Source organism: Vitis riparia, chromosome 17, assembly GCF_004353265.1.
Source record: "Vitis riparia cultivar Riparia Gloire de Montpellier isolate 1030 chromosome 17, EGFV_Vit.rip_1.0, whole genome shotgun sequence".
Lineage (NCBI taxonomy): Eukaryota > Viridiplantae > Streptophyta > Magnoliopsida > Vitales > Vitaceae > Vitis > Vitis riparia.
In genome coordinates, this window is record NC_048447.1 from 18564015 (window position 1) to 18579814 (window position 15800).

Consider the following 15800-nt stretch of genomic DNA (forward strand, 5'->3'; position numbering starts at 1 on the left):
ATTTTAAATTCACCGTACAATTATCAAAAATCCGCCTATCCTCGGATCTCTTTCTTTTCTACTTTTTCCTATTCCACTCAACGTCTCAACCCCATGCATGCATCTAACTTGCTTTCAAGTTTTCAACACTAGGTCTTTTTTTATTTTTATTTTTCTCTCTCCAAATCTTTCACAACAAATATATACTATATTTAAAGCAAAAAAATTGGATTCTTATGTATTTATTTGATGCTAAAAAGGTAAAAAGATGGAAACTTGTCTCAACCCTCTCTTTTCGGTTTTTAACCTGTCCCCTTCATCTTTTATGCTTTACCTTTTGTCTTTTTTAATTCATAAATTTTTATTAAAATAACATTTTACTTTTAAAAAAAAGTATAATAATCATTTGAAATGATTTTGTACACGTAACATCCAATGATATAAGCAAAACAATAAAAAAAAATGCTAAAGAAAAATTTATTAAAATTAATGATCATGGGATACAAATTCAGTAATAATATTTTTTATAAAATAATTTTTTATCTCTGATTCTTTTGCTCTGATCACTTCCAACAAATGACGTTGATAATTTGTTTTTTTTTTTTTTGAAAGCGATGATCTAAAGTGGCTTATTTTTTAATGACTTTATCGAAAGATGAAGAATACATATATAGTTTTTTTACTATTTTTCAAAAGCTTTTTCTTTTTTGGTGAAGTCTATTTTCTCGTGAGTTATTTTTGTCATCCAAAGTTTTATCCATTAAAGAAAGTTAGTGTTATTTATAAGTAAAATTAGAGAATTAAATTCGGAATCCAAGCGCTCAGTTGTCTTCCTTTCTAGTGGATCAAATCAAGTAGGTCGATATAATCTATAGTTGTTGATTGTTGAAATCCCATGGAAAAAAAAAAGTGACAAAAGAGATTTTGCCTACTTTTTTCATTTTAAAGTCATTGGGGGTTGAGGGATGATCGTCAAAGCATAGAGCTAACTTATATCTGTAATTTAAAAATGTAAAGCTCATAAGTAGGTCTGAGTCTCTTCCATTGAATATGAGTCCTTCGTCACCACCCCTTCTTAGTAGGTGCTTACTTTTTTTTGGCTCAAAGCTCAAGATTTAGTTAATTCAAAAAAATTAGTTCATTAATCTTAATAACCTATCTCCTTAAATTTGTAGGGAATATTTATTTTTTAAAATCCCTTTTGATTGCAATTAAAAGATTTTATTTTATTTATAAGAGTGTGTGTTCCGTCACTTATTGAACCTAAACTTTATTGCATTGAGAAATCATATTTGTTAAGACCAATTTAGTGATAATTTAATTCATTAATTTTTTTTTTTTTTTATGTGTAGATATTTATATTTATTATTTCATGCATTTTTGTCCTAATAACCAAATTTATTTCATCAAGTAACAGAGAAGAATGACACAATTACAAAATGTCAAAGTGAGTTTTCTTTATTCTGTTGCTAGGTATGTATAAAATTTCAAAAAAACCAAATCACATAATATGATCACATCACTTATGAAAAAAATGTTGTAAAATAGTAATTTTAATTATGCCCACTTGTTCCTTGATATTGATGTCAACAAATAAACATCAAAACATGAAGGGATATTTTAAAGATGAATTTTTGAAACAAACTTTTGTTTTTAGAAAAAGACTTTGGTTTTTTTAGAAAGAAAAATATATCATTTCTTTGTTTTTAATGAGAGAAGAAAAAATGTAGTCTTCACTTTCTTATTTGTAAGAAAAGAGTTCTAAAGATAAATATATATATATATATATATATATATATATATATATATATTAGGATAGTTTTAAAATTCTTATAAACTACTCTCCTTATTTATCTCATTTATTAGATTGGATCGGGTGAACCCATTTGGACATCCAAATCCAACTCCAACCATTTTTAAAAAGTATTTTAAAAATTATTCCCAAATATTCTCTTATATGTCCTTATCTATGCCTCTTTATCCAAAGTACCCACGTGCTATCGACTTAACAAGTCATCTATTCATACATCTAACACACATACACAAAATACAAGAGATTAAAAAAAAATGTTTCCCAAATATTGTAAATTAATTTTAAAAAATGTTTCCAAATAGTTTATTTTGTCTCCTTATCTACAAGGCACCCACGTGTTATTGACTCAACAAAAAGTCAACAAAAAGGTAGTACATCCATTCATACATCACACACACACACAAAATATAAGAGATTAACAACCATTATTATCGGTTACATGATACACATTTGGCATTCATGATAGTGAATCACTACAAACAAATAAATAATTCATCTATGGTACACTTAACACATGTCTCCTTAGTACAAATTGCGTGGCCATTTGATTAGGGATTCTAAATTTTGATATTGTAGTCATGTTTGTCATTTTTCATGAATCATCATATTAATTTATGCTGATAATTACCCATGTGAGTAAGCTCGCATCCCATGTTCTTCCATCTTCGAGTTAGGTATTTAAAATTGTTCTCATATTTGACCTTAATTCCGATTATCACTCCTCATCCACAACTTGTTAGGACAAATCATTTGGAACCTACCCAACGAGATTTATTCATCCCTAACATCCCAATCATTTTTCCTATTAAAATCTCTTATCTCAAATATACATTCGTATTCCAATGAATTTCAATCAACAATAAGAAGTAAGAAGTAAGGCAAATTAATTCTCTTAAAATAAAAATATTTTAACTTATAAGGTAGGTCTCATTTTCATGGGAGTCCGAGGGCTATTCTATAACTATTTTCGAGAATAATTTTTTATTTTTTAGAATTAAAAAAATGAAAAAAAAATGTTTATCAATAAAAAAAATTGGTATTTGTTTTCGGTTTTTAAAAATAAAAATAAAAAATTTAAAAATATACATTTTTATTGTTTTCAGTTATTTTGTTTGTTTTTTAAGATTTACTTTAAAAAAATAATCATATAAAATAATTAAAAATATTAAAAATAGATTAATAACATTTTAGTTTTCTAAATAAGAACTTGCTCAAGTCGAGTAAGTTCAACCCATATGTTAAAATATTATCACGAGACTCTCTTCCATCCCATGGGCGGTGCGTTAGGCTTTTAACAAATAATAAGATTCGGGACCTTCACACGTATAGAATCTTTGAACATGTTCTCACACCTTTTGACAGTCCTCCGTGTCAAGTCCCTTTCCTGCTTTTGATAAAGCACTTAATTTTCTCGAGGTATTGCAAATAATTTAATGACAAAAAGAAAAAATAATAAGAGAAAAAGATAGAATCGAATCCTCTGGTTCTTCTTTGTTGTGTCACTTCCTTGTAAACAAGATAAAACTCATACTTTAAAGGTGCCTGCCATAACAAACATTGAACGTGACAACCTACCCATCATACGATAAAGGGCTTGCATCAAATTCAACGTTTTTAGCATTTTAATTTGAGTTAAAAGCATGTTTGGTAGGTTTTAGAAAGTGTTTTTGGACTTTATAACACTTGAGTCCTTCGAATATTATAAAGTCTAGAAATATTTCTTATAATCACTATCAAACATAATTTTATTAGTTATAATACATCTCTTAATTTCTTTTGTATTAATTTTTTATAAATAAAATTAAGTTGAGATTTTTCTTTTTTAATTTTTTTAACAAAATTTATAATTTCAAGGAAGAAATCACAGGCCTTGTTTGGATTTATTTATCAAATTTAGAGGTTCTTTTGTCCTTTTGTAGATCCATATGTAAACTCTATTTTTATTTATGTAAGTATTTATTTTAATGGATGTGAATATTATAAATATTTAAATAAATACAAAAGACCTCTTTACATAAGCTAAAAAAAATGTTTCTACAAGCAAATATTCTTTTTTAATTTTATATTAAACTATTTCTTAAATCAAAAGTATTTAGGGTAAAATTGTTAGAAGTTCTTATTAAAAAAAAAAACCAAAAGATTTTGGCTTTATTTCAACTAGAATGTAATCATATCTATAAAATAGCATTTTTAAGAGTTGAATGTGTACCTAAAATTAGTTAGATAATCATTTTAATATTTTTATGAAGCAAATTATTTTTTTTAATAATTTTATTAATCTTATTGGGCAAATCTTTTTGAACACTAAACATAAGTTGTAGATATTGGATTATGAAGTTTGAATAAATTTTATTGTACCTTATTTGAGATAAGGAGAGTTGAACTGCTTGGTCTGTTTGCGGGGGTTGAACTACTCGGTCTGCTTGAAGAATTATTTTTTTATGAGGTGAATGATAAGTTTGTTTTATTATATATTTAACTATTTTATTTTTTAAAATTTTGCGTTTTTAGAGAAAGTGATTATAAATAAAATATTTTTTTACAAAATGCATAATACTATCATTATAGACATCTTGGGCTTCCATAAATTTCACTAGTCTCTTTTCTTCCTCTTTTCATGGCAGCTTGCTGTCCAAATCAACTGTTTGCACAGTTAATTGTCCACTTAAGGCTTTTCAAAAGCCTGCTTTAAATATGGATACTTTTGCGGTCCCATACTTGCGCATAGAGAGATACTCAGATACCAAAGAAATTATGGCCACAAGTCATGACCCCCATCAAATCAAGTTTTGATAACCGTTGAATATTCAAAAAATTTTTAAAAGTTTTATTATTATTTTTTGATGTATGTGGTAGTAGTAGGACCAACATAACAATGTTGGAAGCTTATATTAAAAATAATTAAAATTAATATTCATAATATTGATTAAAAAAAATTATATTAACTTAAAATCAACAATGATAACTAGAACCCTTTCATATGTGACAAAATCAACATGATCAATGTCGATTTTGAGTCCCTTTTTTCCTTATTTTCTTCTTTCTCTTCCTTTATTTTATGAGAAAAATTATAGTAAATAAAAATTTCCTAAAATTATGTTTTTTTTTTTTTTTTTTAATTTTGGGTTACGGTGATTAATTATAAAGATTTTCCTATTATAGTTGTTTAAAATAAATATTGACAATATTTAATATTGGCTCAAACACACTCTAAAAAGCATAGATTATTGAAACAAAATTAAAAACATTAACAGTCTTAATTATTTTAGGAAAGTTTGTGGATGTTTTTGTTTGTAAATTCATATTTCCAACGCACACGAGCGAGAAGAAAAACATCCAAAATTTCCATATCTAATGGGAACTACTCGGCATTTGTAATCTTAGCGTTGAATATTATTGCAAAAGCCAGAAATCTAACACTGATACGTGACAGTTTGAGACCGTGCGATGCAGCGAAGGGATCCCATGTGGTGCCGGCTACCAAGAATCCATGCGCCTCAGCAGTGAATCACCGTACATCACTGTTGACGCTGTTTAGGGCTGGATTTGGTCATCATCTCCTTGAACTCGTCAAAGCTAATATTGCCGTCACCATCGGAGTCAAAAGATCCGATCATCTTCTGACAGTCCTGCACCGAGCACTTCTCCCCCAACTGCTTCAACACCTGGTGGAGCTCTACCGCCGAGATCAACCCGTTCTTATCCCCATCGTACAACTGAAACGCATCAATCAGCTCTCCGGCGTCGACGTTGCTCCCCGACTTGCAGAACTGGGCGAACTCCTCCAGGTTTATGCAGCCGTCGTGATCGGTGTCGATCTCCTCCATCACACGTTTCATCTCCTCGGGCGACGACTCAGATCCGAGGGCCCGCAGCACGTCGGCGAGCTCGGAGCTGGAGATCTTGCCGTCGCCGTTGGCGTCGAAGCGGTTGAAGATCTTCTGCAATTCATCCTTATCCTGAGGATAGATATTGGGCTTGGTGGATTCAGAAATAGAATTGCTCGTCATTGAAATGGAGCGGATTATGTGAGAGAGAAAAATGATATCTGGATACTGAATCCAAAGATGGGAGTGTCGGAGATGAGAAGAGATGTGTTACATGTGTACTTGATATACTAGAGGAGATGGGACCGGGGTGGGGAACGGCGAGATGAATGAGGGAAGCAAGATCCGAGTGGCATGCATTAGTCCGATTGCCGCGTGTCAGACGCGGACCTCACGCGCTTCTTAAGATCCGTACCTTACACATTGACTGAAACCGCGTTGTTGCTTTGGGAAATGGATAAAGGGCTTTTCGCCGTCCAAGTGGCGACCTCACCTACAGGCTACAAGTTGCCATTTGGTGTAACTTCCTACAGAATGCCCGTTTTCGTCACGTTCCCACTTCCCACATCGAATAATTATGTTTTCATCTACTCATGTACTTCTTTTATATATCTAAATAGTGGAGATTGAAAATCGGATATATATATTATTTTTAAAAATAAATATAATGATAAATTTTATACAAAAAAATAATTTTTTATAAAAATATAAATTTATCTTGTATCTTTAAAATAAAATTAAAATTATTTTCTTTTCATGGTCAATAAATAAGTATTTTTATATTTATAAACTTCCTATTTTAAGTCCCATTATTGCAATTCAATTATACCTTCTTTTATTTGAGGGTGTGATTGATAGATAGAAGATTTTTTTTTTTTTCTAATGTCATTTTTATTTTTTTATTAGGAAGTTAGAAGAAAGATTTGATGATGATTATGCTTTTAAAACATTATTTTTAAATTATAATTAATATTCTAAATTTTTTTGTATAGTATTTCATATACTTTTAAAAATTTGATAATTATTACTTCTTTTGATCATCATGATTTATGAAAGACAACTTAAGTCGTGATTTTCGTGTGAGATATGAGTGATTTCTTTCTTTATTGATTTTACATATGGTGAGAATTGTAGCTCAAATAAGTCCAAGTGCGATTGACATTTTCCATCATAACCTAAGGCTATGTTCGGTTCCCGGAAAGTACAAAGAAAAGAAAAAAAATGTTAAGGAAAATGATTTTCTTATGTTTGATTGTCTTATGAAAAATATAAAAGAAAATCAAATATAATTAAAACTAATTAAAAACTTGTGTATTTTTAAATTATTTAATCTTTATATTGATGAGTTAAAATAAATAAAATGAGTTTGAAGTAACAAAAAAAATAATTTATCAACTTTTAATCTATTTTTTTATTTTCTTTCACTTTTTCTTTTCTTCTACTTTTTCTTTGTATTTTCTTTCCCTCGTATTTTCCCTCCAATTTTTCAGGAATCAAACATAGCCTAAGAGTTTAACGTTTTACTAAAACCTAACTTGTTTTGTAACGAAAATAGTTTTGAAAAGTAATTTGAGAGTAATTTTTTTTTAATTATTGTTTAATGTTTTGTAAAGTAAAAATTTATTTGAAACTTAAAATATTTTTAATATATTTAAAAATAATTTTATATTTAACATTTTATTTTTAATTAGTTTATATATTTATATAATTATATTTTAATACAGATGACAAATAATTACACGATGTTATATAAAATATCATATTTTTTATTTTTAATAACAAAAAATAGAAAATGAAAGTATTTCCTAGTTTTATTTTTGTCTTATATAAAAAAACGTTTTCGAATCTAAGTAGGATCTAGATTTTTCATTTATTTTAAAGGTATAAAAATATAATCCATCGCAATCAGAAATGAGTATTTATTTAGTTTCGGCTAAATGGATTTGAAAAAAACATGCATCCTTTTTAAGCTTGGATTTGAGTATTCTTTTGTCCTATCCTCATCCCTCACTCAAATTATATAATTAAATGAAAAATAATTTATTTATTTTTTTGTTTTTAATAAAAATAAAACAAAATATTTATTTTTATAAAAGCTTATAATATTTATTTTTGGGTTTATTATACTTTACCCCTATTCTATACCACTTCTTCCTTGTTCTTCTTCTCTCTTCACTTTTTCTCTCCTCTTCAAAAATTCTACATAAAAGCATGAGTCAATGCTAAGCATTTGGGCATCTTTTTTTGTCGGTCAAAAGATATCCACGAAAGGAAAAATTTTGGTTTTGTTAAGATTTTTCTCCAAAAATTTGTAAAATTATGTGATGTGGGTCTTCCATGACAGTAATACCTATAAAGAAAAAACTTCAATTTTGATGATATTTGTACTAGAATTTCCAAATTCTTAATTTAGGTTTTTTTAAAAAGCTTAATTTTTTTTTAATATTTGACTGTGAATTAGAGGTAAGTGAAGTGTTTTTTTTTTGTTTTTTTTTTTAATTCTATCTTTTGTGGGGTTGGAACTTTTACATTGAAGTTGAATTTACATAAATTTGATTTTGTTGAATCGTGCAAGTAGTTATCGATTTGAATAAAATGGAATCTAGGTTTGAATTATAGGTTTTTTTTTTTTTTTTTTTCATTACATTCTTTTCAAAATCTATATATGAATACTTACTTCACGGGTGAAATTTCATTGACTTTTTCATGAAAGAGAGGATTGAGGATTGGGACGGAAAGAGAAAGACTGAAGAAGAAGAAGAAGAAGAAAGAAGGAAGAGGGAAGACGAGGGCTAGTTGGAGCATTTGATACCTACCCATTATGCCACATGATTCCCAGGCACATGCTATGGAGGAAATAGGGGACACAGGTGGCTGAACATTGATTTGGGCCGCCCATTTCCACCTACTATCATCAACCTTCTCGTTTTGACCACCAAAAAGTGATGATAATGCTAATTAACAACCATTTATTTAATTGATTTGTACTATTTCTGGTGTGTTGCAGTCCTGCAGATGAAGAAACGATTTTAAAATTTATGATATTTTCAAAGTTTTTAACCGACCTTCAGTTTAAGTATTGATTGAATTCATTCCCACGGCTCTAAATTTAAAAATAATTTTTAAATTATCATATTTAAAAAAATATTTCCTATTTTTGTTTTTTGTTTTCAAAATCTCAAGCCTATTGTCTCTGTGACAGTCGTTTGTTGAATAAATTCCCAATTGTGCTAATTTTACTAATTATTATATAAATAAGTTCCCTATTTTTTCCTTATATTTTATTTTTTTACTAATTTTTACTAAGTATAAAAAATTGAGCCCACCCTAAACACTAAATGGGCCCAAGACACCAAGCCCAAACACTAACACCTATATCCAACCTTCCAACCTTCCAAGCCCAAAGACCCTTCTTCTTCAACCAACGATCTCTCTTGTTTTCCTCCCACCTTACTTCATCGCTATAATCACTAACACTCCACCATCTTTTGATGGGTAAGGTTGATTGACACATCAACATGCAATTTGATTATAACCGCATGAATTGCGGAGAGTGAATCACAATAACATGCCACTTGACTTTCCGCTATCTAGGAATCACAGGGGGACGTTGGTTTGAGGGCGTAGGAAAAAACTCAAAAAAGTGGGGCGGCCTGTGGGTCAAAGACATGAACGCAAGTTGGGGAAACCGATAGAGGAAGATGATGAGTTAAAGCTAACATCTTCAATGGTGGTGACCCACTTTCTTATAAAGAAATCAAGCCGCTCCCCAGCTTTTTCACCAGGTGGGAAGCACTAAGAGAAGGAGGGGAGAGGAAGAGGTGCAAAGCGGAGACAAGTTTAGGTTTCCCAAAAGAGTTGTCTCGATATCTTCATTTGTAGCTCCTTGGGGCATAAATAAGAGGTGTTTTTAACACCAAAACTCTAAGTCAAGTTTTATTTTATTTTGACATAAATTTTTTTTTTTGAGAATTTTTTAAAATTAATTGTTTTTTGACAATTTATTTTAATTATTTTTATTTATTACTACAAACCGTATAAAAATATAAATGTACTAAAATTATTTTAAATTTATAAATAAAGAAAATATATCGAAAATGTTTCAAGTTCTTAAATGAACATTAATTTTACAAAATATCATAAAATAATTTTTTAAAAATTGTTATGAAATAGATCTTAAAACATTATGTTAAGAGCTTGTATAAGACGAGCTTCATACATTATTTACATGCATAGTTGCATGTTATAAAGGCCTTCCTGTAGTATACATGGGTTTTTAAGAGAAATAACTAATTAAAGTTGGTAGTATAAAATTATAAATTAAGTAGTTAGTTTGATGTCTATGAACCCATAATAATTATTATTTGCATCTCCTAATAGGCTATAACTAAATCAAAATTTTACACATTATTTGTTATAAAATTCATCATTTTGCACCCTTGAATTAATCATAATCGGATCAAGCTTTGTATGTTAGTAACTACAACCGTCATTATATGTATTCTACATTTTGTTATAACTAGATCATTCTCAATAAGTAAATTTGAAACTAAATTTAATGACTCAAAATCCACCATAAACAAGACACCACTATATCGAGACAGATATGATATATCACATGACTTTAAAAACATATGCTATCATATATATTTTTTTTAAATAAAATTTATTTATATTATACGTTCTGAACTATCAAAGTTGTAAAAACAATAGTCCATTTAAAATTAAGAAAGTTTAAAATTCTTGATAGTGGATGCTTTAACATATAACACAATCATATCATCGATTGATAATTGATATAATTTGTCCCGATTCGAATAACAAAAAAGTCTTCATCACTTATCATTTTTCAACCAAGAAAGATGAGACGAGTGAAATCAAGTACATGCCCCAAATTGATTTCCATCTAAAGTTCAATTGCTTTATTCCAAATGAATCCAATCAATCTCAAGTTGGCCACCTTGAATGAGAATGCAAAAGAAAACAAGGAAACAGTACAAACTTACTTGATTTACCTATTTGCTCTTCATCATAGTCCACTATCACATGATTCACTTCCAAACCTAAAACTTTGGTAAGAGTATATTTTACTTTTTCGATTCCCACTTGTCTTACGTTTTTCAAATCAATTCACAAAAGTTGTACTAGAAAATAACTTAATAGTCTTCTTTCCTAGTTGATTCAATCAAGTTCATTCCCTTGTTTGCGATTTCATTAAATATGTACTATTTTAAAGTCAAATGTTTGACTTTCAAGAGAAAATCCTCAAGGGAGCCATTGTTAGTGAGTCTCGGAAAGCAAGAAATGGAAATATGTTTCATATACTATTATTTTTATCACTTAATTTTTGTTATTTATTAACGTAATTGGTGATGATTAAGAAAGAGAGAGAGACACTAAAAGCACAAAAGTGTTTTTAAATATTTGAAAGTATTTTCCTTACCACTCATATAATGTTTGGATTAGTTTTCATAAATCATATATACATTATGAAAATTCTTTCTTTGGATGTTTAAATATTAACTAATTATTCATAAAAACTTTATTTATAAAATTATTATTGATAAAAATGCAATAAATTAAAAATACTTCGAAATGGGCACAAGACAGTGAGAAAGAAATTGTGTTTTGAAATAATTACTAATTTTGCAAATTTATTTTAAAAGTACTCACACTCTTTTCAAGGATCCTGAGTCCTGTCCACATTAATGACACTGCCAAGTGCCAGGGATGTTGTTAGGCCTGAGAGAGCTATCAGAAATTAATGCTTGTAGTAACGTAGAAGGAGGCAAATGTACTCTGATGATTAGAAAATTATTCGTTCAGTATATTTTTTCACGGGTGCCACTTTACTTTTCTCCATCAAAAAATTCTTATTCCATCCATCTCCCAGCTTTTGAAGCATTTTTAATTTTTTACAATAAGAATGAGACAATGAGACATAGAGAAGGGGCACTCCCCAGCTAATTTTTTTACAATATAAATAATTTTTTTATATATTATATTTTGAAATGTATAAAAATATTATTTTTATCTTTACGTATGAATCAAATATGTGTTTTGTATTATAAGCATATTCGAGAATTTTATTTGTTTATGAAAAATGAAAAATTGAGGAGATATGATATTTTGTTTTGTAAGTTTGAATTAATGAAATAAAGTGTTTGACTTTGGATTATATGACATAGTCAACAAGTTATAATTGTTGACTTTTTCAGCCTTAGTCAACGGGTTATAATTGTTAACATTTGATTTTGTTCACCTTAAATGGAGTAAATTTGAAACTAATTACTCAATTATAAAGTCTCATCTAATTGGATACCATTTGTCATACGATAACCAGAGTAAAGATATTTTAAATGTATTCGATTTGGTTTTGATAAAAAATTGTTTTGAAATGGATATGAAAAGGTTTTGAATGTATTAGTATTTTAAACTCAAAAGTTTTTATGAAAATAAATATATGTTATATCTCCTATTTGCAAGTATAATTGAAAATGTTTGATTCGTGAAACTATATTAATATTCCTTATTAGACTTTGAGTTCATTTCCATTTATTGATAATCTTTTAGGTAACCTCATTTAGAGCGAGGATTGTCCATTAAGAGGAAAATTTGATTTTATTAGGATATTTTTTTTAAACTCTATTTATTTTGAATATTGTTTAAATGTTAAAATTTAATTTTTTCTTAAATTATTTTGAGTTTGAAGTTATTTGGATAATGATATTTTAGTTGATATATTGATTTTTTAAAAAAGATTTTAAAATTTTATCCTGAACATAAATTTGATAATCGATAAATTTTCAATTAAAATACAAATATTTATGTCGGTTTTCACTTTTGAGTTTTTTTGGACTTAAAAGGCGTGAAATAACCGACATTTCCTTACAGTGGGAAATGGGACATGAAAATGACGAACATCTAAGAGAACCATTTTTTGCTTTGCCCAAAATCTTTAGAATTCATTTATTTCTGTCAGGTTGGCTTGCTTTGGTTTTGGCGCCTTTTCATGTAACAAACTTTTATGGTCCGCTAAAAAATGATCAATTTTCCATGTTCATCGCATTATATTCTTGCTGCGCTCTTGATTACTTCCCATACATACTAATTAAAACTTAAAGCCCTTCTCTTTTACCATAAATTCCATCTCCACTTTTTCACTTTTACACCCTCCTCCCTCAACTCCTACTCTCTTACCTTTTAGATTGATTTTTTTTTTTCTTTCAACTCCTACACTCCATCGTATGCTTTCATGAATATGCCTGAACACAAGTAAATCTAAAATCCTAATTTCATATGTATACTATTAGGTTTAGTGCCATCTGAAAATGACCATGACCAAATAAATCCCATTCTTTATGCTAACAAACATGACATCTAATAGAAATTAATCACGCAACCCACTTGTAACTCTTTCAATAGCATTTTTTTTTCTTTTTAACTTTTATCAGTGGGTGACCGATTTAATATATTTATTCATCGTTTTATACTTTTATACATCAAGAGATCAAATTAGAATTTCTCAAATGAGATGAGTGGAGCAAGCAAGCAGGCACTGATCTTTTTGAAATAAGAGCATAACGCGTCTCCCAAAATGCTATAGTGACAAGTGACATGTGAGAGGTCACATCATTTTTCAACCCCAAAAAACACCCATATAAAATACAAGTTAATTTCTATATTATAAGTCCAAGACCAAATGACATGGGGGCACCCGCAGTGAGTAACGCAGTAAGTATACTAAGATAGTGAAGAACAGGCCCAGAGCAAAAGGGAGGAAAAGGGTCTTAAACAAAGTATAATATTGGATTGGGAAACTAGTGGTGAGGGCAGAAAGTGACCAAATAGTTGCCACCAGTGCAAGTGGCAATGCTAGTTGGATCATCATAAGCATAGGAATAAGCTCTTGGACATGCGGCTTTGAAGATCTTGGAGTAGGCGGTGGGCTTGCAGGACTGCGGACTCCCAAAGCTTCCAGTGCAGCAGTAGCGGGGCGAGTTGAAGGCAGAGCATGCGCTCTTGCAGGCCACCACCCGCCTGTTGTCGTGGGATCTCACCTGGAGACCAACCGGACACATGGTGTTGAGGTCGCTCACACATCCCGCGTAGCTACACTTGCCTGACCCTTTGAAGGGGGTGATGGAGATGGCCAGGTTGTAACCGTCGACGAGGCTCACGTCGTAGAAATCTTGCTCTGAACCCAGGGTGATCTCGGCAAGGGTGGCCGGAGGTGTGCCGCCCATGCCGTTGCAGAAAAGGGAGCCGCCGCAGTCTCCAGTGGCGCAGCGGCCCCTGCCGTGGGCGTCGAAGGAGCAGCCGTGACGGCCCCAGATGCGGCCGGACCAGGCCGCTGGGATGTGGAGGGAGTAGGCCTTGTTGGGTGGGAGCTTGAAGCCTCCACGGGCAAGGATGGGCTTGCCTGCGCCTGGTTGTATGCCTGGCCACACTGGATGTGAGCATTTGTTGTATAGTGAAATTGTTGTGGCCGATACTTCACCTGAAGCACACAAAACACGAAACAGTTAGATTTTAGTTAGAAACTTAGTGTGTCTTGAGTTGCTAAGTCAGTCTCACCCACTAAAGAACGAAAAAGTTCAAAAACATAGACCAGCTAAAAGAACATGACAAAAGAGTTGAAATGTGCCCATGTAGTGTGTGCTAAGTAGTTCAAAACTCAGGTTTTCAAAACCAAGCCATGGGAAAAAGGAAGTTGAAAAACAAAAATACCCGCAATGTAGGTGCAGACGAGACTGAGAAGCAGGGACCTGAGCAGCATCCCCATGGCTGAAGCAGAGGAGAAAGCTAGGTTGAAGACAGGAAAAGAGAAGAAGATCTCAAGTGGCCTCCCCCTCTATAACAACTCAGTATCAAAGGGCTTTTTATAGGAAAAGAAGGGGGTAAGAAGGCGGAGTTGATGTGGATTTTTGAGAAGAGTGAAGGAAAAAAGAGGGCGGGGGTGGGGCCACTGTACCACTGTGATTGAATGAGATGCGAGTGAAAGCTGCAGTACAATACTCTAACTGTGAAATGGGAACCCTCTTTTTAAGTTTGTAGCTTTAGCCCCCGGGGGAAAATAATGAAATGGAGAGAGTGATGATGACAAAGTAGCTCAAACCTCGAGGGTGGGTGTCAGACTACAGTGGGGGAGACGTTGTCTGCATCCAAGAAAAAGGAAATAAGGGGTTCACATGTTGGAAGGAATCAATCAGCCTGGTTAGCAGGCTCATGACTGATGAGTGTGGTGCTCAGTGCCCTATGACTCTGCGCCCTGTACTCTGCCATTTGCTATTGTTATCTATCAATCCTCCTTGTGATTGTGTAAGGTAAATACTTTTTTTATTCTTCTAATACATCTTCATGTGGTAATGCGGCAGAGGGCATTGATATTTTAATGGAGAGAACTATTTTGGGAGAAAATTTCTGAGGATATTTATTTGGCTTCTATATATTCTCATTTTTATCAATCAAACTTCGAACTTCAAACCTCATAGTTCATAAATAGTAGCACAGGGAGTTAGTGGGTACAGACTACAGAGAAGATGAGAACAATAATGGTGGATAGCAGCAAGATGAGTGAAATACCAACAGTCTCTTGAAGCTTATTCAAAAATAAAAAGATAGTATTCATTTTCATTTTTATCATCTTAGCTCATATTAGAAAGCATTTACCAAATTAAGTGCTTTTAATACAGTCCGTTAATGCTAAAAATATATTAAAAAACTATTCTTATTTTTCTAAGTAAAACAAAATTTTCAAATATTTATTTTGTCCGATAGTTAAAGTTTTGAGTTCATAGGAATAAGATGCTCTAATTTAGCGGATGTCAAGGAAGTCTCCTTCCCTCCCTGGGTAAAAACATCTACTTAAGACTGAATCAAAGTAGAGGTTATTCCTAATGTGCTAAGTTGAGTGAACAGAAGTCACTTTCCCATCTTCTCAATTTTTACTTGGTCAGTCTCACACCATTAAAAGGTCCTTTCAAACATACGTCTCCACCTTCATGCTAGAGGGAGTTGCTTGAATTTGGTATCATTATGTTGAATGTCGCCTATATTGCATTTGTAAAGTGTATTTTATTGTCTAGATGGGAGCACAACTTTGGGAGCTTAATTAGATGACATAAGGGTTTTAGTTTAATGGGTAGAGTTGAAAACTTGCTAAGGCAAAACTAACTTAA

General features: G+C 31.1%; 2 protein-coding genes across 2 annotated transcripts; both read right to left on the reverse strand.

The window, feature by feature from the left end:
- Positions 1 to 5001: 5001 nt before the first annotated feature.
- Positions 5002 to 5884, reverse strand: LOC117904264 (calcium-binding allergen Ole e 8-like). Its single transcript, XM_034816786.1, has one exon. It carries the CDS (start codon positions 5800 to 5802, stop codon positions 5311 to 5313), a length of 492 nt encoding a protein of 163 aa, XP_034672677.1. The 5' UTR covers positions 5803 to 5884; the 3' UTR covers positions 5002 to 5310.
- Positions 5885 to 13278: 7394 nt separating this feature from the next.
- LOC117934448 (thaumatin-like protein) lies at positions 13279 to 14477 on the reverse strand. Its single transcript, XM_034856136.1, has 2 exons — positions 14350 to 14477; positions 13279 to 14119 (listed from the first exon to the last, which is right to left on the reverse strand). Exons 1-2 carry the CDS (start codon positions 14402 to 14404, stop codon positions 13440 to 13442), a joined length of 735 nt encoding a protein of 244 aa, XP_034712027.1. The 5' UTR covers positions 14405 to 14477; the 3' UTR covers positions 13279 to 13439.
- Between the last annotated feature and the right edge of the window lie 1323 nt (positions 14478 to 15800).

Excerpts from the sequence above, each read along its gene's own strand:
- LOC117904264 (XM_034816786.1), bottom strand. The coding sequence starts at position 5,802 with ATGACGAGCAATTCTATTTCTGAATCCACCAAGCCCAATATCTATCCT.
- LOC117934448 (XM_034856136.1), bottom strand. The coding sequence starts at position 14,404 with ATGGGGATGCTGCTCAGGTCCCTGCTTCTCAGTCTCGTCTGCACCTAC. Across the intron at positions 14,120-14,349 it reads CGTCTGCACCTACATTGCGG|GTGAAGTATCGGCCACAACA; the intron begins GTATTTTTGTTT and ends TGTGTGCTTCAG.